General features: G+C 46.1%; 1 protein-coding gene across 3 annotated transcripts in view; it reads left to right on the top strand.

The window, feature by feature from the left end:
- Positions 1-25,755, top strand: part of prkx (protein kinase X-linked) — a 70,341-nt gene that overhangs the window by 37,516 nt on the left and 7,070 nt on the right. For all 3 annotated transcript variants that reach the window (XR_014568908.1, XR_014568909.1, XM_083759027.1), the window contains exons 4-6: positions 5,358-5,477; positions 19,053-19,148; positions 24,721-24,778. Coding sequence is in view for 1 of the 3 variants with exons in the window: in XM_083759027.1 (XP_083615153.1) it covers positions 5,358-5,477; positions 19,053-19,148; positions 24,721-24,778 (274 nt within the window). In the remaining 2 variants the exon portion in view is untranslated. The remainder of the gene's footprint in view (positions 1-5,357; positions 5,478-19,052; positions 19,149-24,720; positions 24,779-25,755) is intronic.

The raw sequence follows: 25,755 nt of genomic DNA, 5'->3' as shown, positions 1-25,755 counted from the left end.
TGTCTAATGTCTAAAAGCTATGTTTCTATGTCAGTCGTTCTTCGATTTTTCAAAAATAGCAGACCTACAAGCTCGTGGCGCGCCACGAGCTTGTAGATCTGCTATTTTTCAATAGCTAAAGCATAACATAATGCTCACACCAAAGGGTTCCCGCCCCAAAATGGGTTAAGTTAGTCTATTCTATCTATACGTTGAGACGAGGCAGGTGGAATGGTACCGGGTCCCTCCCGACCCACCAGTGTAACTGGAGACCCCCCTGTCCACCCTTTTTTTACGGCATGAGGGATGGGGAACACCGGCTGGGAAGTATCGACGATCGAAGGGACGACGTCAATAACGTGCAGATGTCACACAGCAGCTGGGTGGAAAGGAGGGGCGGGGCAGACCGAGTCATTCAACGGGCAACCTCGGTTTAAGACATGTGACAAAATATACTAATATTATTGCCGGGCTGGCAGAAACCTCTCATCTGCATGTTTTTTCATGAATTATAATGTCCTACTTGAAGGGTACTCAAAGTGGGGTCCAGGTACAGTGTTCCTTGAGAGGGTTCCAAATTAATCCTTATAGAGAGTGTGTACTGGAACCAAATGGACCCATATAAGGGTACATTATTGGTTCCATTTGTACACTCTCAGAGTTATGAGATTCTGATGAGTACCCTTCCTGATCATATACTACGGCGTCACACGAAAGCATCAAAAGTAGCAGATTTACAAACTCGAAACATGGCTTCAAAGCGACGCGGTTCACATTTGTAGATGTGCTACTTTTGGATATGAATCCTGAAAAGTAACAGTTTTGGACATATGACGTTTCCACCCAACGGCAGCGGTATATAAAAATACAGTTTGACGGTAATCAATGATTACGACTCGAGTGAGTCATTGTGACTCAAAACGTCTTCCTCTTCACAGTAACTGGTGGTGACTGCCTGCTCACTTCCCGAGTAAACATCAACTGTTCGTCTTTATCAGTGTTGATAAGGCAAATGTATGGAAGCCAGCTTGTCTTCTATGGAGGCACGTTGCGCACAGAAAGCAGCACATCTACACACTCGCAACAACACGTTGCGCCTGCAACGTGTTGTGACCCTGTAGATTTTGGTTATTACAGTAGTTATTTTAAGCCATTTAGGCCTGACGTCGAAAAAAAAAAAGTTCACTCTGAAAGAATATATACCTATTCAAAGATTTGTGCCGCATTTTTACGATTTTTCATAAATGGCAGTAGATCTGCTAAGTATTTGAGTAGTACTTGAGTATATGAAGTGGTCAAACTAGCAATAAAATAGAATACATAGCCATAAAAGAAAATCAACTAGGTGCTCAATGGAGGCGTAGAAAAGATTAAAAGGTAGGCTGGTGCTTCAAAGATCAAAGGGACTGCTGAAGATTCTGATGTAAAGGCGGCGATCCGAGCACTCAGAAAAGTTTTAAAAAATGCGACGGTGGACATAAAATCAAGGTACTTTATTAACCCATTCTGAACGGGCACCCATTTTGGTGTTGGCATCATGTTATGCTTTAGCTATTGAAAAATAGCAGATCTACAAGCTCATATCGCGCCACCGAGTGGCGCGATACGAGCTTGTAGGTCTGCTATTTTTGAAAAAAATCGAAGAACGACTGACATTTTTAGAATCTGATCTCAGGTCAGAATAGGTTCGTCAGACCAGCGTGTGTCCAGTGGAAACCTCGTATGAATCTGATCTCAGGTCAGAATGGGTTAATATAGTTAAAACGTAAATGTTCAGAAGCATCTTCCATTGAACATGAATGGTCTCAGAAATTTAATTTAAACAAAAGTTAAAGCCTCAATCTGCAACTTCTTCATCTGGTTGGCTCTATGTAGAACAGCAGTGACATAGGTTTAGCCCATTTTGAGTGGGAACCCCTTTTGGTGTTTTAAACATTATGTTATAAATTAGCTTTTGAAAAATAGCAGATCTACAAGCTCATAGCGCGCCACCGAGTGGCGCGCTACGAGCTTGTAGGTCTGCTATTTTTGAAAAATCGTGAAAATATTTATTTCAGAAAACTGGAGGATTTAGAAGATTTTTTTTATGTCGACGTCAGGCCTAAATGGGGTAGAATGATAATAATGCCTAAACCATCATTACACTCATGATGAAAATGGCTTTATTCCATCATTCCATGAGACCGTTATTTATTTTCCTCAGTGATCAGATGTGTGTATTCAGCCTGGTAATGTAACGATACAGGCATGAGCGAGTTAAGTCATTGACTGCCAGAGCTAAAACATCGGGCTCCATTTTCGTCACCGCTAAATCCCTAAACTTCTTTGCCTTTTTTTACTATTTTGAAAAACATTTTTGAATAGTTCAACTAGCCAATCTACATTGACACGTTGTGAGCTTGTAGACTGGCCATTTTAACTATTCAAAAATGTTTTGAAAAATAGTTTAAAAAAAAAAGGCAAAGAAGTTTAGGGATAAGGGGTTTAGCGGTGACGAAAATGGAATCCATTGTCTATGGAAGATTGTAATCTACCAGTAGATTACAAAGGCTGTGCACCTAAAATATATATATATCATTAACCCATTCTGACCTGAGATCAGATTCATACAAGGTTTCCACTGGACACACACTGGTCTGATGAACCCATTCTGACCTGAGATCAGATTCATACGAGGTTTCCGCCGGACACACACTGGTCTGATGAACCCATTCTGACCTGAGATCAGATTCTAAAAATGTCAGTCGTTCTTCGATTTTTCAAAAATAGCAGACCTACAAGCTCGTATCGCGCCACTCGGTGGCGCGATATGAGCTTGTAGATCTGCTATTTTTAAATAGCTAAAGCATAACATGATGCTGACACCAAAATGGGTGCCCGGTCAGAATGGGTTAAAAAATAAAGGGAAAATAGGCACCCGCCACTTGAATTAATGTCTCAAACCCACTGTACAAAAGCCTGACAGTGTAATTGTTAGTGTGGGTCTATCAGCGTTTCCAGACCGCGGCCGTGTTCGGCTGTCCCGTAAAATATATACAGGTATATCCTTAAAAAATGAAGGGAAAATAGGCACCTGCCACTTGAATTAAGGTGACTTCATTGATCGACATCAAATTAGGCCTGTCTCAAACCCACTGTACAAAAGCCTGTCACAGTGTGCTTAGTGTGGGTCATTGAGTGCATGCACTCAATGTAAGGGTAATCAATGACAATTAATGAACCTGCACGTAGTTGGTGAATAAACGAGACTTTTCCCCTTCTCAGTCAGAAGCGAAGTGTGCTCAGTGGAAGTCCAGTTCACATAGTTGTTGTTGCTCCAACAGTTGTACATGCAAAATGTAAGTTCTGTGTTTACTAGGCATTTAACGATATATCGATATATATCGATATTAATCCCGACGATATGAATCGATTCATTGAAATACAAAAATCGATAAAATTTTTTTTTTAGGGGGGCTAGTGTGTGATGTGAAATGTGAGCTTTAGGGCGCGTTCGGAAATAGCGCACTGAGCCCACTGTGCAATGCAAACTAATAGGCGAGTGTGCTCCGGTGTGGTATTTCCGAACGCGCCCTTTGTCATAAATTTAGTCAAGTGCTTTTGGAGAGAAATGAGTCACTTTCAGTAGTAGAGCACTGTAGAGGGGAGCTGTGTGTGTCTGTGACTGTAGAGGGGAGCTGTGTGTGTCTGTGACTGTAGAGGGGAGCTGTGTGTGTCTGTGACTGTAGAGGGGAGCTGTGTGTGTCTGTGACTGTAGAGGGGAGCTGTGTGTGTCTGTGACTGTAGAGGGGAGCTGTGTGTGTCTGTGACTGTAGAGGGGAGCTGTGTGTGTCTGTGACTGTAGAGGTGAGCTGTGTGTGTCTGTGACTGTAGAGGGGAGCTGTGTGTGTCTGTGACTGTAGAGGGGAGCTGTGTGTGTCTGTGACTGTAGAGGGGAGCTGTGTGTGTCTGTGACTGTAGAGGTGAGCTGTGTGTGTCTGTGACTGTAGAGGGGAGCTGTGTGTGTCTGTGACTGTAGAGGGGAGCTGTGTGTGTCTGTGACTGTAGAGGGGAGCTGTGTGTGTCTGTGACTGTAGAGGGGAGCTGTGTGTGTCTGTGACTGTAGAGGTGAGCTGTGTGTGTCTGTGACTGTAGAGGGGAGCTGTGTGTGTCTGTGACTGTAGAGGGGAGCTGTGTGTGTCTGTGACTGTAGAGGTGAGCTGTGTGTGTCTGTGACTGTAGAGGTGAGCTGTGTGTGTCTGTGACTGTAGAGGGGAGCTGTGTGTGTCTGTGACTGTAGAGGTGAGCTGTGTGTGTCTGTGACTGTAGAGGGGAGCTGTGTGTGTCTGTGACTGAAGAGACTGTGAATGCTGATGTTTATTTCATAATGTAGGCCCTATATTGTTCCACAGTTTGTTGTAAGACATTATGTGTAGATTAACAATAGGCACTAGGCTTAATTCATAGGCAACGTAGTTCATTCCTAATTAGATATGTTTGCAATAATTAATGTTGTATGCATACTGATTATTGTCCTGCAGCATTGTCAGAGTGATATGTTTTATTTCATTATAAATGTGTAGCGCATAATACAGTAGCCTAATTCAAGATGTCCAGTGTGCAGGCAAGATGCCTTTGTCAGATGTGTTATTGGTTACTGTAATTATTATGTATGTATCATTGCAGACACCGCACATAAAAGGAAGTGTTGTGTTGTACTGTACTTAACTGTACTGTACTGTGCTCAGCCAAGCCTAAGGCCCTGTGCACACACATCAGACAAACATGCTCCATGTTTCATAGCCACCTCAATGCTTTTCCAATGGAAGAAACGTGGTTTGACCAACACTTGTGTTTGATGGGGGGGGGTCAATGGGTTTTGAGGTGTGCTAGCCCGTCCTATATTCAGCTATTGGCGTAGACTTTTGTCTTATACACAAACATTAAATTACCCATTGGCAATGAATGGAGAATTTACGTCATATGTGGACGAGCAAATCGGCTATTTTTTGTCAAATCGACATGTTACGGCATGACGACGTACGATGATAAGAGCACCCCTCACCTCACACAGGTGTGATTTTAAACTCATTTTCAGCAATGGTATAAACATTTTTAGGGTGGGTAGATCTTGTTGAGCTGGTCATTTTAAAAGTGCAGGCACCCCTGCAGTAGAGTCTTGTTGAGTCGATTATCGCCAATATCCATTCCATAGTTATTATGGGCAGTTGAATGTGGCTTGTTTTTGTCCAAAAAAACACCAGAAAGCAGAGACATTTTTGTATAAACCAGCCGGAAAATATTGTGATTATGAGATTTCTGGATGTACAGTACATTTCTTCTATGCGTTGATCCTGGGATCATTCTCTCTCTCTCTCTCTCTCTCTCTCTCTCCCTAGGACATGGACGCTGTGTGGCACGCCCGAGTATCTCGCCCCCGAGGTGATCCAAAGCAAAGGTCACGGCCGGGCGGTGGACTGGTGGGCCCTGGGCATCCTGGTGTTCGAGATGCTAGCCGGGTACGTACTGTACCGTTACCGTGGTTACTGTATGTCCCTCCTCTCCCTCTCCCTCCCGCAATGGTGGAAAACATATTTGCACTCCCAAAAAAACCAGATCTACAAGCTCACAATGCATTGCATCGCGACGCATTGTGAGCTTGTAGATCAGCTATTTTCAAATGTATAGGGTTGAAGTGGTAATGTATACATTTGTAATAATAACCATAATCTACAAAGTTACTAGTGACTCAACGTTTTCTAATAACCCATTCTGACCGGGCACCCATTTTGGTGTTGGCATCATGTTGTGCTTTAGCTATTGAAAAATAGCAGATCTACAAGCTCATATCGCGCCACCGAGTGGCGCGATACGAGCTTGTAGGTCTGCTATTTTTGAAAAATCGAAGACACTTTTAGAATCTGATCTCAGGTCAGAATGGGTTAATAATGAAACTGTCAGGATGTAATAGACATTTTTAGAATCTGATCTCAGGTCAGAATGGGATAATCTACAAAGTTACTATAGTGACTGGAAAACTGGAAATACATAAAGTAAATAATACCTCAAAAGTGTACTTGGTTACTTTACACCACTGCCTCCTCCTCCCACCCTCAGAGTTGGACCACCAGGGGGAGCCCTTCTCCACCACAGCAGCCTGTGGCAGTGGAGTTAGTCACCCACTGATGTCAGTCATTTGGATTCCATCGAAGCCATGCATGTCTTCTGTGGCAGTCGTTCACAAAGTGGGGTCCTTGAGGGAGTTCCAGGGGGTCCCCAGCTAGATGATAGTTTGGAAACAAATGGACCCTTATGGGTCTGTAACTCAGAGGGTGTACAAATGGAACAACATGTACACAACAGGTCCATTTGGTTCCATTTGTACACTCTCAGAGTTAAATTAACATTGATTTTGCAATTTAAATTGGGGTCTCAGAGATAGAAATGCCATTAAATGTAAATGTAATGTCTGCAATGTACTCCTTGTTGATTAGCGCAAGCGCACTGCCGTTCACTTCCTTGTTTGAGGCTCATATTGCGTTTAATTGTTTAGGATTCAGTGGTGGTGGTGTGGTGGTGTGTGTGTGTGTTTGTGAACTACTTTTGTTCATATTTGGAAGCCTCGGTAATGTCCATAAATCAGTCGTGAGGGGCCTGCAGATTGCAGGCATGCCCAAGCCGAGAGCTAAAGCAATCGGCAAAATTCTGTCCAGTGTCTGCAATAATTGCCATATATGGAGAAGGCGATGCTTTCTGTACCCGTGATCTGTATCCTGAAGCACTTGCTGTAGAGTTTCTTTCAAGCTTGCGCATCCACTATTGTTTGTGTTCAAGAGATTCCTTGTGTGTGTGTGTGTGTGTGTGTGTGTGTGTGTGTGTGTGTGGGGGGGGATCTCCTTTAGCTTTAATCCCTAGACTCTGCATTGTGCGACAGGGATAGCGACACTCCAGGCAATTGGATTTGACAAGGGGAGCGTCGGGGAGCGTGGCCGATCCGTCTCAATAGACACGAGGTCGCACGGTCGGAAACGGAGCGGGGCCCACCGTCTCTGCTGCTGTGTGGCTGTGCATGTCTTCCTGTCATCCACGGGTGGAAAAAGCACATGTTTTACTTAAGTAAAGGTAGCAATACTGCAATCAGTGCAATGTAGGCCTATTGAGTCCGGAATTATTGGTATAAAAAAATACTCATTATGTAGAATTTAGAAAGAAAAAGGTTTGCAAATGTATGAAATGTATATTTATATAAAAAAAAAAATTGTAATGATAATCAAAATCTACAAAGTAACTAGCCCATTCTGACCGGGCACCCATTTTGGTGTTGGCATCATGTTATGCTTTAGCTATTGAAAAATAGCAGATCTACAAGCTCATATCGCGCCACCGAGTGGCGCGATACGAGCTTGTAGGTCTGCTATTTTAGAAAAAAATCGAAGACACTTTTAGAATCTGATCTCACGTCAGAATGGGTTAATAATGAAACTGTCAGGATGTAATAGACATTTTTAGAATCTGATCTCAGGTCAGAATGGGCTAGTAACCAAAGTTTTCAAATGCATGTAGAGGGCGTAAAAGTACAGTATTTTGGATCCGTGATCACGTGATGTAGTGGTGTATTGGAAATTGGAATTACTCAAGTATTGTACCTCAAAATTGTAAAGTATACAGTACTTAAGTAAATGTACTTAAGTAAATGTACTTAAAGGTATATTCAGTGATTTCACTTAATTCAAATATCACTTATTTTTTTGTTTTGTTGTGATAATCCTCCCTACTATAGAGTGTGCTGGCCATATAAGGAGTTCCTCCCTGTCCCCAGTTAACCCCTGGGGGTCAAAAAACCTTGGGTTTCGTTTTTGACTCTCTATCCTGATTGGACGAAAGGCTGGGTCCCACAGCCAAAAACGAAACCTAAGGTTTTTTGAGTGAAATCACTGAATATACCTTTAATTTCTTTACAGCACTGCTGTCGTCTCATGTAGAGCAGCTGAGCACCCCCCCCCCTCCCCTCTGAAGAGAGAGTTGTGACATGCACCGTGTCAACACTCCGCACGCTCGACTCGAGGGAGGGGAAAACGTAACTCTCGTGGGATGCCGAGGAAGTTGACTGGAGCAGAGACAATGTGTCATGTACCGTATAGCAGCCACGTAGTGAGTCCCCAAGGGATTCTTCTCATCCACGTATAGCCCTAATATCATCATGGGAATCCTCCTCTGTCGGTGTATAAGAGGAACCGTATCTCTCTCTCCCTGGGGTCCGCTCGTAATTTCCGACCTCCCATACCATTCCCCAACATACCGATAGTCACGCAGACAAACGTTATGGTTATTATGGTTACGCTCCAGAGTGAGAGCCGACCTGTAATGTTCCAAAATGTTGGTTCCATTTCTACACTCTCTGAGTTACTGACCTGTTAAGGGTCCATTTGGAACCCCCTCCCCCATAAAGTACCGTGAGTGGTCCCTGGACCCCCACGTTGACATCTACTGTGTGGTTGGATAATGTATCAGGCATTAAGAGAGAGAGAGAGAGGGGGGGGGGGGGGATATAGAAACTACTCAGTTCCCATAGCCTTTGTCCTACTTTATGAGTCGATGACTTACTATTCCATAATGCTCAATCATTCTGTTTTATCTGGAAAGGGAACAGGCTCGTCAGCCCGCACCTAAGGCTCTGGCCACGAGATAGTATTCCCAAAATATCGAACAAAGCACCGGGCCATCTGTGGCCCCAGCGCAAATGTTGCTCATATATAGCGTATCATTACATCACCGGGCCAGCTGTACTATTGGGTAAACAGGTGTGTGTGTGGAATATAGGTCCCAGGTGTGGAAGTAATCCAACAAAGGGCCTCTCACACACACACACACCACACACACACACACACACACACACACACGTCTATGAGCATTCATGGCAGCCTGCCACATCGGTAGGAAATGCAGAAGGCATGTGCTTGGATGCCAAGTGCAGAGGGGAACGCCTCTGCTGGGTTAGAGGTGTTGTTTTGTTCTAGGCACAGTCGTTAAATAGCCAACAACTCAATCACCCGCAGAAGGTATAGAGCACGCAGTCGATCACATCTCTCCGGCCTGCGGCGCCGCTATATCCCGCCGCACGCCATGCGTCCGCCTCAGCGGACGCTATGCGGCGTTGCATCATGATATGCTCCAACGTGCAGCTGCAGTGTGTGTGTGTGTGTGTGTGTGTGTGATGTGATGTCTTTTGGCTGTTCTCTCCACCATGAAGGGCAAAGCTATAACCGATCCTTTTTCAGAACCTGTGAGGTTCTGTGATGGTTCTTATTGATTGGTTCTATTTAAACACAACCCATCCCTTAACCCATTCTGACCTGAGATCAGATTCATACGAGGTTTCCACTGACTGGACACACACTGGTCTGATCAACCCATTCTGACCTGAGATCAGATTCTAAAAAATGTCAGTCGTTCTTCGATTTTTCCAAAAATAGCAGACCTACAAGCTCGTAGCGCGCCACTCGGTGGCGCGCTATGAGCTTGTAGATCTGCTATTTTTCAATAGCTAAAGCATAACATGATGCTAACCCCAAAATGGGTTCCTGTTCAGAATGGATTAAGGGAGAGGGGGGGGGAGGAATACACTGATCTCCAAGCTTGCAAGGCGTTGTGAGCTTGTATAAGACCTACTATTTTTGGAAAAGACCAAATATCAGAGGTAATTCCGGAGGAAATTAAAAATGAAATCAACCTCCACTTTATGTCAATCACGTTTCCACACTGCTGCCGTATATTTCATCTGTATAATTTTTTTTGTTTTTTTTACGATTTTTATCCATTTCCCGCAGCTGTCTGGTGGGGGTGTTGGTGACAGGCTGACGGCTACTGTAGTGATAGCCTACTACTTTCGGGTCCGCAAAACGCAGTGAAGGGCCATCCGATGTCTGTTCTAATCCCATAGTCCAGAGGGCCATCCGATGTCTTGTTCTAATCCCATAGTCCAGAGGGCCATCCGATGTCTGTTCTAATCCCATAGTCCAGAGGGCCATCCGATGTCTGTTCTAATCCCATAGTCCAGGGGGCCGTCCGATGTCTGTTCTAATCCCATAGTCCAGGGGGCCGTCCGATGTCTGTTCTAATCCCATAGTTCAGAGGGCCATCCGATGTCTGTTCTAATCCCATAGTCCAGAGGGCCATCCGATTGTCTGTTCTAATCCCATAGTCCAACCCTGAATCGATGTAGTGGCACGTGGCTAAACACTTTGGGGAAAACCCCCCTCCCTCCCCCCTTCCCCCACCCTCCCTCCCTCCCTCCCGGACCTGTGTCCTCAGGTGTCAAAGTAATGGGACCTCTACACACGTGTGGCTGCCCTCCACCATGCCCCCATCGGTATTTTTTTCTTCTTCTTTTTAATGTACTGGTAGGAAAAAGGTAGCGTGACCTCCGGTAGACGGAAGAATGTGACCTCCTCGGAGGGAAAGTCTGGGTGCGTGTGAGCGTGCGCGCGTGCGTGCCCGCATGTGTGTGTGTGCACGTGGGGGTGGGGGGTGGGGGGTGATTTTGAAGTGGTTCCTGTCCTGGTAATGTAGGGCGAGGTACCGCCCAATACCCCCGCCCTCCCCATCCCAAATTCCCGGTCCCAGAACAAAGAGCTCCCTTTTTCATAAAAGCCCTCAACCTGACTGCATCGCGCCCCTCAATATTCTGGTCAAAGGTCCCCCTCCCAAGAATGTAACGGCTGCTTCTCAAAAAGCCAATGGATGGATGGATGGATGGATGGATGGATGGCGGGCGGTGTACCTCTCTGCTTCCTGGTAGTGTGGGGGAGGGGTGGGGGGGGCTGCGAACGGATCCCGGGGCCCCCCCTCCTGTGGCGTGCTCGAGATAGCGTCACAAAACGCAGCTCTGGCATGTGTGTGTGTGTGAGTGTGTGTGTGTGTGTGTGTGTGTGAGTGTGTGAGAGAGAGAATGATTACATGACTTAAGGTCTTCCTGTAAGTAACTCTACGTTTTCAAGGGAACGATTTCCTTCTGTGAAAACCAACCACTCTGTGAAAACCAACCACACGTGTGTGTGTGTGTGTGTGTGTGTGTGTGTGTGTGTGTGTGTGTGTGTGCCTGCCTAATCCAGGGAGTATTGTGAGGAGCAGGATTAGCCATTCATGCTGGGTGTAATGGCTTGTTACTTCCACAGGCGGTCCATTGTCTCTGCGCTAACCTGCACAGTGCATTGTTTTAGGGGACACTTCATTCATTGGCCCTGCACAAGCCCCCTTTCCTCTTATGTAACCCAGGAAAGATGTTCCATCTCTCTCTCTCTCTCATATTTTACGATTCAGGAATTTAGCAAACGCTCCTAATCCAGAAATCCAGAGCGATTCACAGTAAGCAAGGTTAACAGATACATACAATGCACAGTGTAGTGCCTCAGTAATCCAGGATCACACGTAACCCAAGAACCTACACTATACAGTAGCATCAGTCCAATCCAAATATAAATGTGTACCGTATACAAAACTATAGGACGTCAGCCAGGTCAACAAATAAACCTGGCAAGCAGCCAACATGCCATCTAAATCAGTTTTCTCTTTCTTTCATTCTGTTGCTCTCATGTCTCGTCTTCTTCCATATCTATTTTTCTCAGGGTTTTTTTCTTCCTTTCTTTCTTGTTTCTTTTATCTTTTCAGTTTCTCTCTCCCTTCTCGTTTTCACTTTCTCTCATCGTTCTCTGTTTCTCTCATCTCTTCCTCTGTTTTTCTCATATATCTATCTCTCTCTCTCTCTCTCTCTCTCTCTCTCTCTCTCTCTGCACATAAACCAATCTTCCGTATTGGAGGTGGAAGCAAGGTGATGCATGGTAGCAATTTTCCAAACGGATCTTGGCTTCCAGGGGTATTTAGGAAAAAGCCTCGGCCGCTTCGCCTTGGGTTCAGTCAGGCCAGCTTTGGATGATTAGCGGGGCTGGCGGGAAGGGAGGAGAGGGCGGGAGGGAGGGTGTCTTTTCTGTCTCGGTATCTAAAGCCCAATTTATACTCTTGTCGCATGATGATGTCGCACGCCGAAAATAGCTCACCTTTAAACTCACAAACGTGTGACCCTTGCTAATGGTTCTCAAACGTTTTCGTGTCGGGGGACCCCAACAATTATTGTTAAAGTTAAAATCTTAAGTAAAAGATAAATAAATAAAAATCAAGGACCCTTGCCCCCACTTTGAGAACTGGATTGAATGGGTTAAAAGTCTACTACGTCCCAGAAGATTATTTGAATAATAATGTCTCTCTCGATGCCAATTTAGATTCTTCAACACCCCCGGAATCAATCTTGTGGATTGACTAAATTCAAATGAAGTTGAGCCTTGTCTGACCAGACCTTCTAAGCTCTGCTCTATAGACGCTGCCACGGTTGTATCACACATGGACCCGATTTAAGAAGATTTACTTGGTTTCTTAACCCATTTAGGCCTGACCTCAAAATTAAAAAAAAGTTCTTTCTAAATAAATATTTTCACGATTTTTCAATTATAGCAGACCTACAAGCAAGTGGCGCGCTATGAGCTTGTTTTCATTTTTCAAAGTTTAAAACACCAAAAGGGGTTAAACAGGACTTTTCTCTGACTGCTATCATCATACACATAGCATAAGCTAGTCAGTCATAGGCTGAAATCTTTCAGTAATAGAACATGTACGACCTCACACATGTGCTCATGTGACGTGTTGTAAATTGGTAGAGCTTTTCTTATTTATTAATATTGTTTTTATTATATTCCCAAGGGGACACCAACCAGGTTCAAAGTGGTAAATGGTCTCGAAATCCATAAGAGAGAATCAATGAGGTTTATAACTGATGTCTCAACCATGGAATTAAGAGGTCATTAATATGTTGTTGGGTTTTTTTGACATGTTAATTGCGTGTGTGGTTCACAAATTGTAAAAAACAATGGATGTTCATTATTATCAATATCCAAAACTCCACGCAAAGATCCGCCCCCCCCCAACACACACACACACTAACAAACATCCATCTCTGTACAGTTCTAAATGTGGTCGTAGGATTTTATTTTTATTTCTTCGGTTCAATTATTTTTCTCTGTCCAATTCTTTTCTCACAATTGTGACTGAATTGAGGGGGAAGCAGGCTTGGCTCAGTCCCACTGGTGGAAAGTAACTAAGTGTACCATTTTATTTTTATTTTATTTTATTTTATTTATTTGCTTTACTTCAGTATTTCGAATGTTCAATAGTTTTACTAACTCCACTATAGAACGCCAAAGTCCTGACGTTACTAACAATAACATGGGGTCACCTTAAAATTGTTTCATATAAGCATTGTGGTCCAAAAATGAACAAGCTGTCTCAGCGTTATTGCCAGGGAGGTGTCTCTGTATCGTTTGCGACAGTCAGTCACTGAGTCAGATAGTCTGTTTCTAGCGAAAATGTAAGCAATTCAGTAGCAGTAACAATCGAGTCAGTTGATTCTTCATATCCATGAGTGAAACGGCCGGGGTGACATGTTTATTTTTCAAACACAGTTATTATATGAGGCGATCTAAAATCCCCCTATGGGGATTAAAATGAAAATAAAAAGTACACGAACCCGTGGATGTGCGCCCTCTACCGATATTGACGTCAGACTTTGGTGCTCTATAATCTCAGAGTCAAATAATTGTACTTTTTTTATTCCACCACAATTATTTGAAAACGTTAGTTATTCGTTACACCACGGCTCATTCCACGGTATCTTGTCACAGTCTCGCCATGCTATAACATGTCACTCACAGGCAGTCGCCTGGCTTCCTGCTCTAAAACGTAAAAAAGGGAAAACAGAAGCAGTAATACTAGCTCCCCGATGCATATACCAGATTGTTGGGTCCCATCCTGATTTATTTTTTAGACCCCACCGATTACAATCTACAAGCTCACAATGACTCGATGTAGATCGGCTGGTTGAACTATTTTTAAAATAGTAAAATATGGCAAATTAGTTTAGTGATAAGGGTGGCGCAAGATGAGAGAAAAAGTTGTTGCAACTCTGGTAAATTTTACTAAGATTGTGAGCGTAGATTTGCTGTTTTGAGCGTAGATTTGCTTTTTGGATAGGGCTAAAGTGCTGTCCACACCAAGCTCTATACAAGTACTGTGCTATACATTGTTCAAGTCTGTTGTGGTGGGGGTAGACTTTTACCCTGAATATAAGGCACTTCCGTTCGTCCAGAATACAATATTGGTATTTTGGCTACCCGTGTGAGGCCACTTTATTATTGCTTGGTTGAAGGTGAGGTGGACTTAGACTTAGAATGATTCTTAAATCTGTGGTTACAGAGCTTGGCGTGGACTGCCCTTTTAGCCCTAAAGGAGAGGAAATGGAAATCTTTGGCTAAGGAGTATTCCTTCACTCGCCGTCTTTGTTTTGACTACCATTCGCTACCTATTCCTGCAAACCGGCTGGGACTGTGCTCTGAAAATGGCTCTGGAACAGCCTTATCAAGCCCTCCCCTCCCTTCCCCCGGTAATGACCCAGATACCCAAGCTATGACAGCATCCTCCATCCATCAGTGGTGGAAAAAGTACTAACTTCTTTTTTTTTTTACTCAAGTTACAGTATCAATACTGCAATGTAGAAACTGCAATTGTACAAATGCAAGTCTGGAATTCAGTCAAGATGTACTACAAAATGTACACAAAAGTATCTGTGTGCTAAAAGTACCAAACGTAGATGGATATTAGTCATTATGCAGAATGTCCCATTTCACACGTTTTCAAATGTATAAAGAAAATCTTTTGAAAATAGCAGATCTATTAACAGTTTGACTGTTTTTTACGATTATCCCGCATTTTAATCAACCCCCCTTCACTGCCGAGATTGTTGTATTACCTTTAGAGCATACGCTGAATTATTTGGGCTTTTAATCCGCGAAAATCCATCAAAAAAAGCTCCCGTGGTTTGTTATGATCTGTGTGTAGCATCCACCATCTTGGTGCACCCGGAAGACGCACACACGATTGGTTTCAATGAGGCGTTGCACCCAATGCATTTCCATTGGCCTCAATTTCCCAGAAGCCCTAGCAGCCCACAGCATGTGACGATTTCCGGTTTTGTCATCACAGCGAAGGCATCCAGTCTCATACTCCGCGACGAAGACGGATTTTCTTTTGATTCATTACATTACGGCGGATTAAACACATAAAACAAAAGGCGGGTATGTCCGATACGGCAGCGACATTAACCTGGAGTAATCCATTCCCGGCACGGAAACTGTTAAGGTTGCATGACCTTGTAATAATAATCAAATATATATAATTTGTATTGCAGTGCAAGTAAAAGTACTGAACATTGGACATCTCCAGTGAAGTAAAAAAAAAAAAAAATTCACTTGAGTACAGTATTCGATTACCAGGTTCTCCTGGAGAGAACCTGGCGCTCCTCCCCTCCGCTCCACCCCCTGGAGAGAACCTGGCGCTCCTCCCCTCCGCTCCACCCTCCTGGAGAGAACCTGGCGCTCCTCCCCTCCGCTCCACCCCCCTGGAGAGAACCTGGCGCTCCTCCCCTCCGCTCCACCCTCCTGGAGAGAACCTGGCGCTCCTCCCCTCCCCTCCACCCCCCTGGAGAGAACCTGGCGCTCCTCCCCTCCGCTCCACCCCCCTGGAGAGAACCTGGCGCTCCTCCCCTCCACTCCACCCCCCTGGAGAGAACCAGGCGCTCCTCCCCTCCGCTCCACCCCCCTGGAGAGAACCTGGCGCTCCTCCCCTCCGCTCCACCCCCCTGGAGAGAACCAGGCGCTCCTCCCCTCCGCTCCACCCTCCTGGAGAGAACCTGGCGCTCCTCCCCTCCGCTCCACCCCCCTGGAGAGAACCTGGCGCTCCTCCCCTCCGCTCCACCCTCCTGGAGAGGACCTGGCGCTCCTCCCCTCCGCTCCACCCCCCTGGAGAGAACCAGGCGCTCCTCCCCTCCGCTCCACCCTCCTGGAGAGAACCTGGCGCTCCTCCCCTCCCCTCCACCCCCCTGGAGAGAACCAGGCGCTCCTCCCCTCCGCTCCACCCCCCTGGGGAGAACCTGGCGCTCCTCCCCTCCCCTCCACCCCCCTGGAGAGAACCAGGCGCTCCTCCCCTCCGCTCCACCCCCCTGGGGAGAACCTGGCGCTCCTCCCCTCCGCTCCACCCCCCTGGAGAGAACCTGGCGCTCCTCCCCTCCCCTCCACCCTCCTGGAGAGAACCTGGCGCTCCTCCGCTCCACCCCCCTGGGGAGAACCTGGCGCTCCTCCCCTCCGCTCCACCCCCCTGGAGAGAACCAGGCGCTCCTCCCCTCCGCTCCACCCTCCTGGAGAGAACCTGGCGCTCCTCCCCTCCGCTCCACCCCCCAGGAGAGAACCTGGCGCTCCTCCCCTCCGCTCCACCCTCCTGGAGAGAACCTGGCGCTCCTCCCCTCCCCTCCACCCCCCTGGAGAGAACCTGGCGCTCCTCCCCTCCGCTCCACCCTCCTGGAGAGAACCTGGCGCTCCTCCCCTCCGCTCCACCCCCCTGGAGAGAACCAGGTGCTCCTCCCCTCCGCTCCACCCTCCTGGAGAGAACCAGGCGCTCCTCCCCTCCGCTCCACCCCCCTGGAGAGAACCAGGCGCTCCTCCCCTCCGCTCCACCCTCCTGGAGAGAACATGGCGCTCCTCCCCTCCCCTCCACCCTCCTGGAGAGAACCTGGTGCTCCTCCCCTCCGCTCCACCCTCCTGGAGAGAACCTGGCGCTCCTCCCCTCCCCTCCACCCCCCTGGAGAGAACCAGGCGCTCCTCCCCTCCGCTCCACCCCCCTGGAGAGAACCAGGCGCTCCTCCCCTCCGCTCCACCCTCCTGGAGAGAACCTGGCGCTCCTCCCCTCCCCTCCACCCTCAGTCTGGGGGATTTCAACCGGCACGGCCGAGCCGCTCTGTGTGACAAGCTCTCTGGTACGATTATGCAGGCTGTCTGTCGGGCTGCATATGTGATGCATTTACAGTAGGGCCCGCTCTCCCGTTATGTAATCTGTGGGGAATGACTTGTCCAGGTGTGAGGGGTGGGATGAGAGCGACAGAGAGGGTGAGAGAGACAGACAGACAGACAGACAGACCTGTAAGAAGTTGCTTGTATACATATTGGTGGGTTGATGTTTTGGGGGCTTGTTTCTAAATTGCAATTGCTTATTTGGGCTTGCTTCTTTCTCAAACATTTTGTAGATCTTTTGTGGACCTTTTTTTTCAAGATTTTGTTTTGAAAATTGCAGATCTGCTGAATTAGCCGATGCTTATAGGTTTAAAGTGCTCGTGTGACCTATTAATCGCTTCTTTTTGGACCTGGCTATACTTAAGCATAGTTTCATTATATAGATATTCCACTGTTAGGTTCTCAGCTTACATGTGATTCTTGATGACAACCTTTTACAATACATCATGTATTTGACGTATTACCATGTTTTTGTTCTTACTTACTGTAAATCGCTCTGGATTATGAGCGTCTGCTAAATGCCTAAATTGTACTTATTTATCTTGCAAAATCTGGCAACAGCCGTGAGAGACAGACAAAAGGGAGAAAGCGAAGGAAGAAGACAGAACGTGTGTGTGCAGGCAAATCACTCAGGCCAAACATGGCAACCGCCACCAGACCACCGCACACCACAGAGTGGAACTGCAGGAATAGAAGGTCCCTGGGGGGGGGGGGCGGCGAGTCCAAGCACAAACAAACACACACACACACACACACACAGGCCATTACACACAGGCTCGTTCCTTACCCGATACAGAAGTTCAGAAAACACACTCGGGGCCCAGAGGGAGTGTTTGACCGGTGAACTCCGGTCAAACGTGCGGACACACACACACACACACTGTTTTGCGTCGCCTACACACACACAGAAATGCAATGGCCGCTGGGCAGAAGTGAGCCACAGAGGTAATGTAGGTTGGCGTGTTGGCAGAGGTGAGGTTTCACAAGGTCCAATCTGTCAGCGCCGCAGTGGAGCGGAAACAGTGACCTGGTCCTTTCTACCCTGTCTGTGTTGCCTTATATATTATCCCATTCTGACCTGAGATCAGATTCATACGAGGTTTCCACTGGACACACACTGGTCTGACGAACCCATTCTGACCTGAGATCAGATTCTAAAAATGTCAGTCGCTCTTCGATTTTTCAAAAATAGCAGACCTACAAGCTCGTATCGCGCCACTCGGTGGCGCGATATGAGCTTGTAGATCTGCTATTTTTCAATAGCTAAAGCATAACACGATGCTCACACCAAAATGGGTGCCCGTTCAGAATGGGTTATGGGAACAGGCCTGGGGTCAGCTGGAGGTGGGGTGTTGTAATGCATTAACATTACTTTAATAGACCCCCAGGTGTGGTTATAGAATTGTGTCTAACTTTTTGTGAATTATGTCTTCCCTGTGTATTTGTCTGTTTCTTCCTGAAAGCTGAAAGCCTTTGAGTCAATCGAAATACACCCCCTTTATCATTCTTTGAGCAACAGCTGTGGGTGCGGTTTCTGTTCAGGTGAAAACCAGGCATACTTAATAAACTAGTGGGTGTGCTGTGGCCACATAAAAACATAATTTTAGCACTTTCTGTAAACTTTTTTTTTTAAAGCTAGGAGAAACTTCACGGCATAACCTCTTTTAAGACATTTTTGTAATGCCTAAAAAAAAGGAAAAAAAAGTCAAAAAGACCATTACTGCATCAAAAGTAACAAACTACTTTAAATAGTCAAGCATTGGCCAAATTGTCAAATAATAGCCTCGTGTTGTTGTGAGGTCTACTCTAAATTGAATGCCTCAACAACTCTACATTCTTATAGTGTTGAAATGTTATTATGTTTGGGAGTCACGGCCTGAAGAGGTTGGGAGCTCTTGTTGTAATAATAGAGAGTTGACCTTCCTCTTCTCTCTGCTCGTGAACCCCCAGGTACTCTAACCTTAAAGGTCTATTCATACTTTAGTTTTAGTTGATGAGTCAACCTAGTATGAATAGGCCTCCTCTCTTCTCTCTCCTCATGGACCCTCAGGTATCCTAACCCTAACCCCTCCTCTCTTCTCTCTCTCCCCATGACCCTCAGGTATCCTAACCCTAACCCCTCCTCTCTTCTCTCTCCCCATGACCCTGCAGGTATCCGCCGTTCTTTGACGACAATCCATTTGGCATCTACCAGAAGATCCTGGCCGGGAAGCTGGAGTTCCCCCGACACTTGGACTTCTACGTGAAGTAAGCTCACGGGTGGGGTGGGCCTGGGGAGAGAGGGTCACAGTATAGTAAAGTAAGCTCACGGGTGGGGTGGGCCTGGGGAGAGAGGGTCACAGTATAGTAAAGTAAGCTCACGGGGTGGAGTGGGCCTGGGGAGAGAGGGCCACAGTATAGTAAAGTAAGCTCACGGGTGGGGTGGGCCTGGGGAGAGAGGGTCACAGTATAGTAAAGTAAGCTCACGGGGTGGAGTGGGCCTGGGGAGAGAGGGTCACAGTATAGTAAAGTAAGCTCACGGGGTGGGGTGGGCCTGGGGAGAGAGGGTCACAGTATAGTAAAGTAAGCTCACGGGGTGGGGTGGGCCTGGGGAGAGAGGGTCACAGTATAGTAAAGTAAGCTCACGGGGTGGGGTGGGCCTGGGGAGAGAGGGTCACAGTATAGTAAAGTAAGCTCACGGGGTGGGGTGGGCCTGGGGAGAGAGGGTCACAGTATAGTAAAGTAAGCTCACGGGTGGGGTGGGCCTGGGGAGAGAGGGTCACAGTATAGTGAAGTAAGCTCAGGGGTGGGGTCTGGTGTGGGACTTGGGTAGCCTTGCGTAGTGAGGTGTATATCCCATTCTGACCTGAGATCAGATTCATACGAGGTTTCCACTGGACACACACTGGTCTGATTAACCCATTCTGACCTGAGATCAGATTCTAGAAATGTCAGTCGCTCTTCGATTTTTCAAAAATAGCAGACCTACAAGCTCGTATCGCGCCACTCGGTGGCGCGATATGAGCTTGTAGATCTGCTATTTTTCAATAGCTAAAGCATAACATGATGCTGACACCAAAATGGGTGCCCGTTCAGAATGGGATATATATATATATATATATTAGTCCCGTCTCTCTCAGTATTCGATTTTTTTCCCTGCAATGTCCCGCCCCGGGTGCAGTACTTAGTTTAGACAGTTTTTGGTTTAGACTAGTCATTGGGTTAGACCAGTCATTAGTTCTACAACTACAACCTATCTCAAACCCTCACCCTAAACCTAACCTCCCACGGGACAGCACACCTAAACCTAACCTTAATCCATGTCTAACCATTGACTAGTCTAAACTAAGTATGCACCCCCCGCCCCTATATTTGCATACTGGGCCCTGGTTGGTTATAGCCTGGTTCCAGACGAATCTGGTTGGCTCGTCACCACTTCGGCCGTGAAGTCCTTGCACAATTGAGAGGGGCCAGACTTTAATCTGCCTGGGGCAATATGCATTGCAATGGCAGACGAAGGCTGGTTATGCGATGCTAGGACTGTAAACTCACGGGGTGGGGTGGGACTGCAGGGGAGAGAGGGTCACAGGCAGCCCCAAACACGCACAGACTCCTTGTTCTGGCGTTTGTGTTTTGTGCTTTTAAGTTTTGATACATTTTGACAGGATTTAGTTAACATTTTCCGTCCTAGGTTTATAGTCGACTCTATAGCTGTTCTCATGCCACCGGTATGAATGACTGTGCCAGGCCTGTTCAAACTAGGGATGCCAAACGACTCATATTTGGCCAATCGACGAATCGAGGCCGAAAATCGACGTGTCGAACGACTTTTTTCCTTTCTTTTCATTATTTTTATATTTTTGTTGTTGCTGCGCAGCAGTTGAGGAGAACGCAACTATGCATTCCTTTAAGCAACACAACTTCTGCAGCTGCATCCATATGTTTAGAATTTGCATCAATTATCAAATCCCAATAATAAAAAATAAACTTTATTTTGTAAAGGAGCAGCGGTGCTATCTGCTAGTAGTCCCAACTCTCAAGTGTCTGCAGCCTGTCACGAGCCCCGTAATGAACGCACGTTGTTCCGTATTTTAATGTCGGGTCGGAGAATAAATACAGTATGAATGACGGTGGGATTTATTTGACAACTCTGTCCTGCTTTCTTCACGAGAGAAGAGCGCTCACCGCTGCTAATATGGTAGCAGACCTGTGGCTGTCAGTTCACTTTACGGCATGTGTAGACTGTATATGAGATGTGAACCTGGGTCTGGGTCTGGGAAGCAGAGCTGCAGCCATTGGCTCATGATACGAGCACACGACCAATGGGACAGATCATTCAGTGTTGCTAAGATACCACCCCCCACCAAACACACACACACACACACACACACACACACACCCTTGGACGATGGGGTCTATTCTCAAACTCAGAGCCACAGCGCTCTGCTCAAAGTAATTTGCATGTGACGAACCACTGACAGGCGCAGCACAGCAGTGTCACACAGACAAACACGTACCTCTCCCATTTGGAAAACATTTGAAAAGGCAACGTTTATAACGTTTTACATTATAAAAAAAATATAATACAAATAAAAACGATTTTTCGACTCATACGTTTTGAGTCGCGGGAGGCATGAGTCGAAAATCGAGTCGATTTTCAACTTTTTTCAACATCCCTAGTTCAAACCAACTTCCTCACCGCTTTTATCCATTAGCACTTCAAAACCAGACGGCGGGCCGCGGTTCCCTGGCGGCCCACAATGCACGCCGGCTCTGTTACCCCCCCCCCCCCCCCCCCCCCCCCCCCACCGGCAGTGGCCCCCTGGCGGGCGGGAGTCAATTAGCTCAGTCGTTAGAGTTAAAGAGAGACAGTCTCGAGGCTGGAGTTGGAGTGGACTGTGGAGCGCGCTGCGGTTCACTAATGATCCTGGACTCGACACGTTCCCCCTGCCCCCGTTCAACACCACTATTACTGGAACAGCTGGAAGGCACAAGGAATGCCATGCGATTACAGGCTCAGCACACTGTGTGTGTGTGTGTGTGTGTGTGTGTGTGTGTGTGTGTGTGTGTGTGTGTGTGTGTGTGTGTGTGTGTGTGTGTGGATCATAATTATAATATATCCCATTCTGACCTGAGATCAGATTCTAAAAATGTCTATTACATCCTGACAGTTTAATTATTAACCCATTCTGACCTGAGATCAGATTCTAAAAGTGTCTTCGATTTTTCAAAAATAGCAGACCTACAAGCTCGTATCGCGCCACTCGGTGGCGCGATATGAGCTTGTAGATCTGCTATTTTTCAATAGCTAAAGCACAACATGATGCCAACACCAAAATGGGTGCCCGGTCAGAATGGGATATTCATGCTTTGAAACAGAATAGGAAATTAAAAAATGTGAGGCTAATACTGTACCAAATCAGGCTGATTTACATTTTGTTTAACTTTATTTGATATTTCCTGTAAATTATCACCGGGGACACTTTGAGCACAGGGAGGGATTTAAATGCAAATTAAAAAAAAATGTATTTCTGGCAAAAAATTGCTGACGTGTGGATATCCGTGCCGGGGCGTATTTTATGGGCCTGTCTGCCGTTGTCTGGCAGAAACCTTGTATCTCCACGTTACAACTTTATATGGTTTATTTCAGGAGTTAATGCCCTACTTCAGGGTTTTTTGGCTGGGGACCCCCGGAAATATCTCGTGACCCCCGCCCCGCCACCCTCCCCACCACCAATACAAATTGGCCGCTACAATAACCTTAATAATAGAGAAAAGACATCATACTGAAACCAGATATAATCATTAAGGAAGGTTTAGGCATGCACGCATATGTGTATACCATGTAAACTCTCAATTTCCATTTTCCAGCCATTCATTGTTATTATTTTCTTTTTTGAAAATCGGGTCCATTTTGGGGGGTCCTCAGATGATTTTCATTTTACGCTCTCGAGAGTAAAATTATTGTTAAACATCTGCATTACTTAATCCACATGAAGTCTACACAATTAGAGAATGTAGAATTATTATTACTAGTCCTTACCCGTTATGAGATATTTGCCCCCCCCCCCTTGTGGCCGTGAAGGGTACTGCCCCTGGGTGCGTTTGTAATTGACTAATAAATTAATTAATAATCATTAATGTGTCAAATCATTAATGTGTCAAATCGTTACACGTGCATATGGTCAATGCCTGTGTGAAAAGTGGGAGTGATTGGTGCAGGCAGTAAGGAGTTACGGCACTGTTTCTGACAGACAGACACACAGACAGACACACACTCAGACATTCGGTTAATTATAGTATGATATTGAACAACATTTGTCTGTTATCTCTAGCTCCTAATGGTATCAACATCGGTGTGAATGCCCATGCCGGGCTGTTCAAACCAATTTCCTCACCGCTTATCCATTAGCACTTCAAAACCAGAAAACATGTTCATCGGTTTGGGTCTTTAAATGTCATCAAATGGTGGTCTGTGGCTCAAATGCTGAATAAATAATGGGCCTTGAAATGAAAAGGGTTGAAAACCCACTGCCCTACTTCATCAGAGTGTCACACAAATAGCGACAATAGCAGATCTTTAAGCTGAGCTTGTAGATCGGCTATTTTCAGAATATTTTGGTTAAGTGGGTAACTGTGTCTGTTTTAGGTTTTAGGTTGCGGTTTGTCGCTGTTTGGCAGAAACCTCATCTCTATAATTTTTTACTTTTTGTAACTTGATCACACAAAAGTAGACGATCGACAAGCTCTGAACGCGGGTAAAAGTTTCGGACGTCTGAGGTTTCCACCCGACAGAGACGACCTATTGAACCAACATCCAGCCAACATCTTAACGAGTGCTTGCTGTGAGTCAATAATAACTACATTAGTTCATTCTGACCGGGCACCCATTTTGGTGTCGGCATCATGTTATGCTTTAGCTATTGAAAAATAGCAGATCTACAAGCTCATATCGCGCCACCGAGTGGCGCGATACGAGCTTGTAGGTCTGCTATTTTTGAAAAATCGAAGACACTTTTAGAATCTGATCTCAGGTCAGAATGGGTTAATAATTAAACTGTCAGGATGTAATAGACATTTTTAGAATCTGATCTCTGGTCAGAATGGGTTAGAGCCCACATCCGTTTTCATGGAAAGCATCAGGTTTTGGACATACAAGGTTTCCCCACCTCGACGGACAGAGACATAATGCGGTGCCTCTTCGTAGAGGCAGGTATCACATTTCATCAGAACGCCGGTACAGTAACGCACTGTGTCATCTCAAAGCTGCCGTGAATCACCTTCCAATCTTTATGGTCATAGAAAGTTCCTGTCGGCTTGGGGGGAGAGAGAGGGGTAGGAGTGGGACGCTACACTTTCTCCAATTAAAAGATTGTCAAAGGGACACAACTCACGTATGCCTGGCCCTCCTCGCACCACATTTTACAGGTTGTTTTTTTTATCGGGCTAGCTTAGAGTTATATTAGGATTTGGGCGAAAACAAATTTTGGGCGCTACCCACACATTTAGCTCATTCCACGAATGTCTGATCCTTACAAGCTGTACCTACCTCGTTGGAAAGGTGACTAATCAACGATGGCAATTATATAAGACAAGATACCAACTGGTATTATTAAAGGGGAGAAATAATCGACTAAAGTTAACTTTCCAAACTTTGCGTGGGCAGTTTATATTATGTGAAATGGGATTACTAAGATTAAGGTCCTTGCGCACGTTTGGTCCTGGGCACGTTTTTTCAAAGAAAAGAAAACGGCGGGGAAACGAAAAGAAAATGCAGCAGTGTCCCGTGCGTAACCCCTTTACTTGTGGTTGTTCTGACATTTGTTTTTCTTGCTGGCAGGGACCTCATCAAGAAGTTCCTGGTGATCGACCGAGCCAGACGGCTGGGAAATATGAAGGTGAGTGTCCCCCGTACCCCGAGTGTTTGTCCCCCTGTCCCCCCCCGTATCCCCTGTGTCTGTCCCCCTGTCTCTGTCCCCCTGTCTCTGTCGCCCTGCACACACTGGCGTAGGGTCCATTGGCCCAGTCAATTTAGATCTTGCCCAGTCTAGCTTCTGAAAAAAAACAAGGAAAACAACAAAGGTAGCCTAAATTGGCAGCCCTTTGTCCCCCTGTGCATGCAAATGTCTGTTAGTAGCGAACCACAGAATGCCACCTATGTTTTAGATGGTCCTCCATTAGCACGTCAGCCCCTATGCTAATTTGCCCAGTCAATAATTGAATCCAGGCTACGTGCCTCATGCCTGCACCCAGACATCTGATGACTCCAGCAGGTAGTTTGACGTCAGCAAAGAGTGACTACATGACCATGTCTACATTTGTTTCCAATTAGTTGAATACTCAGGGAGGCTTGCAGAAGAGGTCGCCTTGCACTCTTTTAAGGGGTGTGTGTGTGTGTGTGTACGTGCATGTGCACGTGCACCGAATACTGTAACCTATTTGGCAAGCAGCGTAAATATAGCTATTCCTCATTTGAGAAAACGACCCTTAATTCCTCTCAGTGGATTGAAATCTTTTACTTCGACGCCACACACACGCACGCACGCGCGCGCACACACACACACACACACACACACACAGTGTGTGGCTGTGTGATTTTGGCAGAAACAACTTGCAGCGCTGCACACAGGGAGCTACTGCTCACTCCAATGTCCAAATAGCGATGACGCCTTAGCAGTTAGCACCCCATTATACTTTGCTGGAAGCCGGCCTGAGACGGTTGTGACCCCGTGCAACCTCCTCCCGCAGACCCCCACCCACCTGCTCTGACTCCTGCCTTGCATAGATACAGTACACTGCCATTTCTGTGGGTTTTAACCCATTCTGACCTGAGATCAGATTCTAAAAATGTCTATTACATCCTGACAGTTTCATT

This window comes from Protomyctophum parallelum (assembly GCF_964188405.1).
Source record: "Protomyctophum parallelum genome assembly, chromosome: 23".
NCBI classification, from domain to species: Eukaryota; Metazoa; Chordata; class Actinopteri; order Myctophiformes; family Myctophidae; genus Protomyctophum; species Protomyctophum parallelum.
Note: the sequence above shows the minus strand (reverse complement) of the source record. Positions and strands in the feature narration are given on the sequence as shown.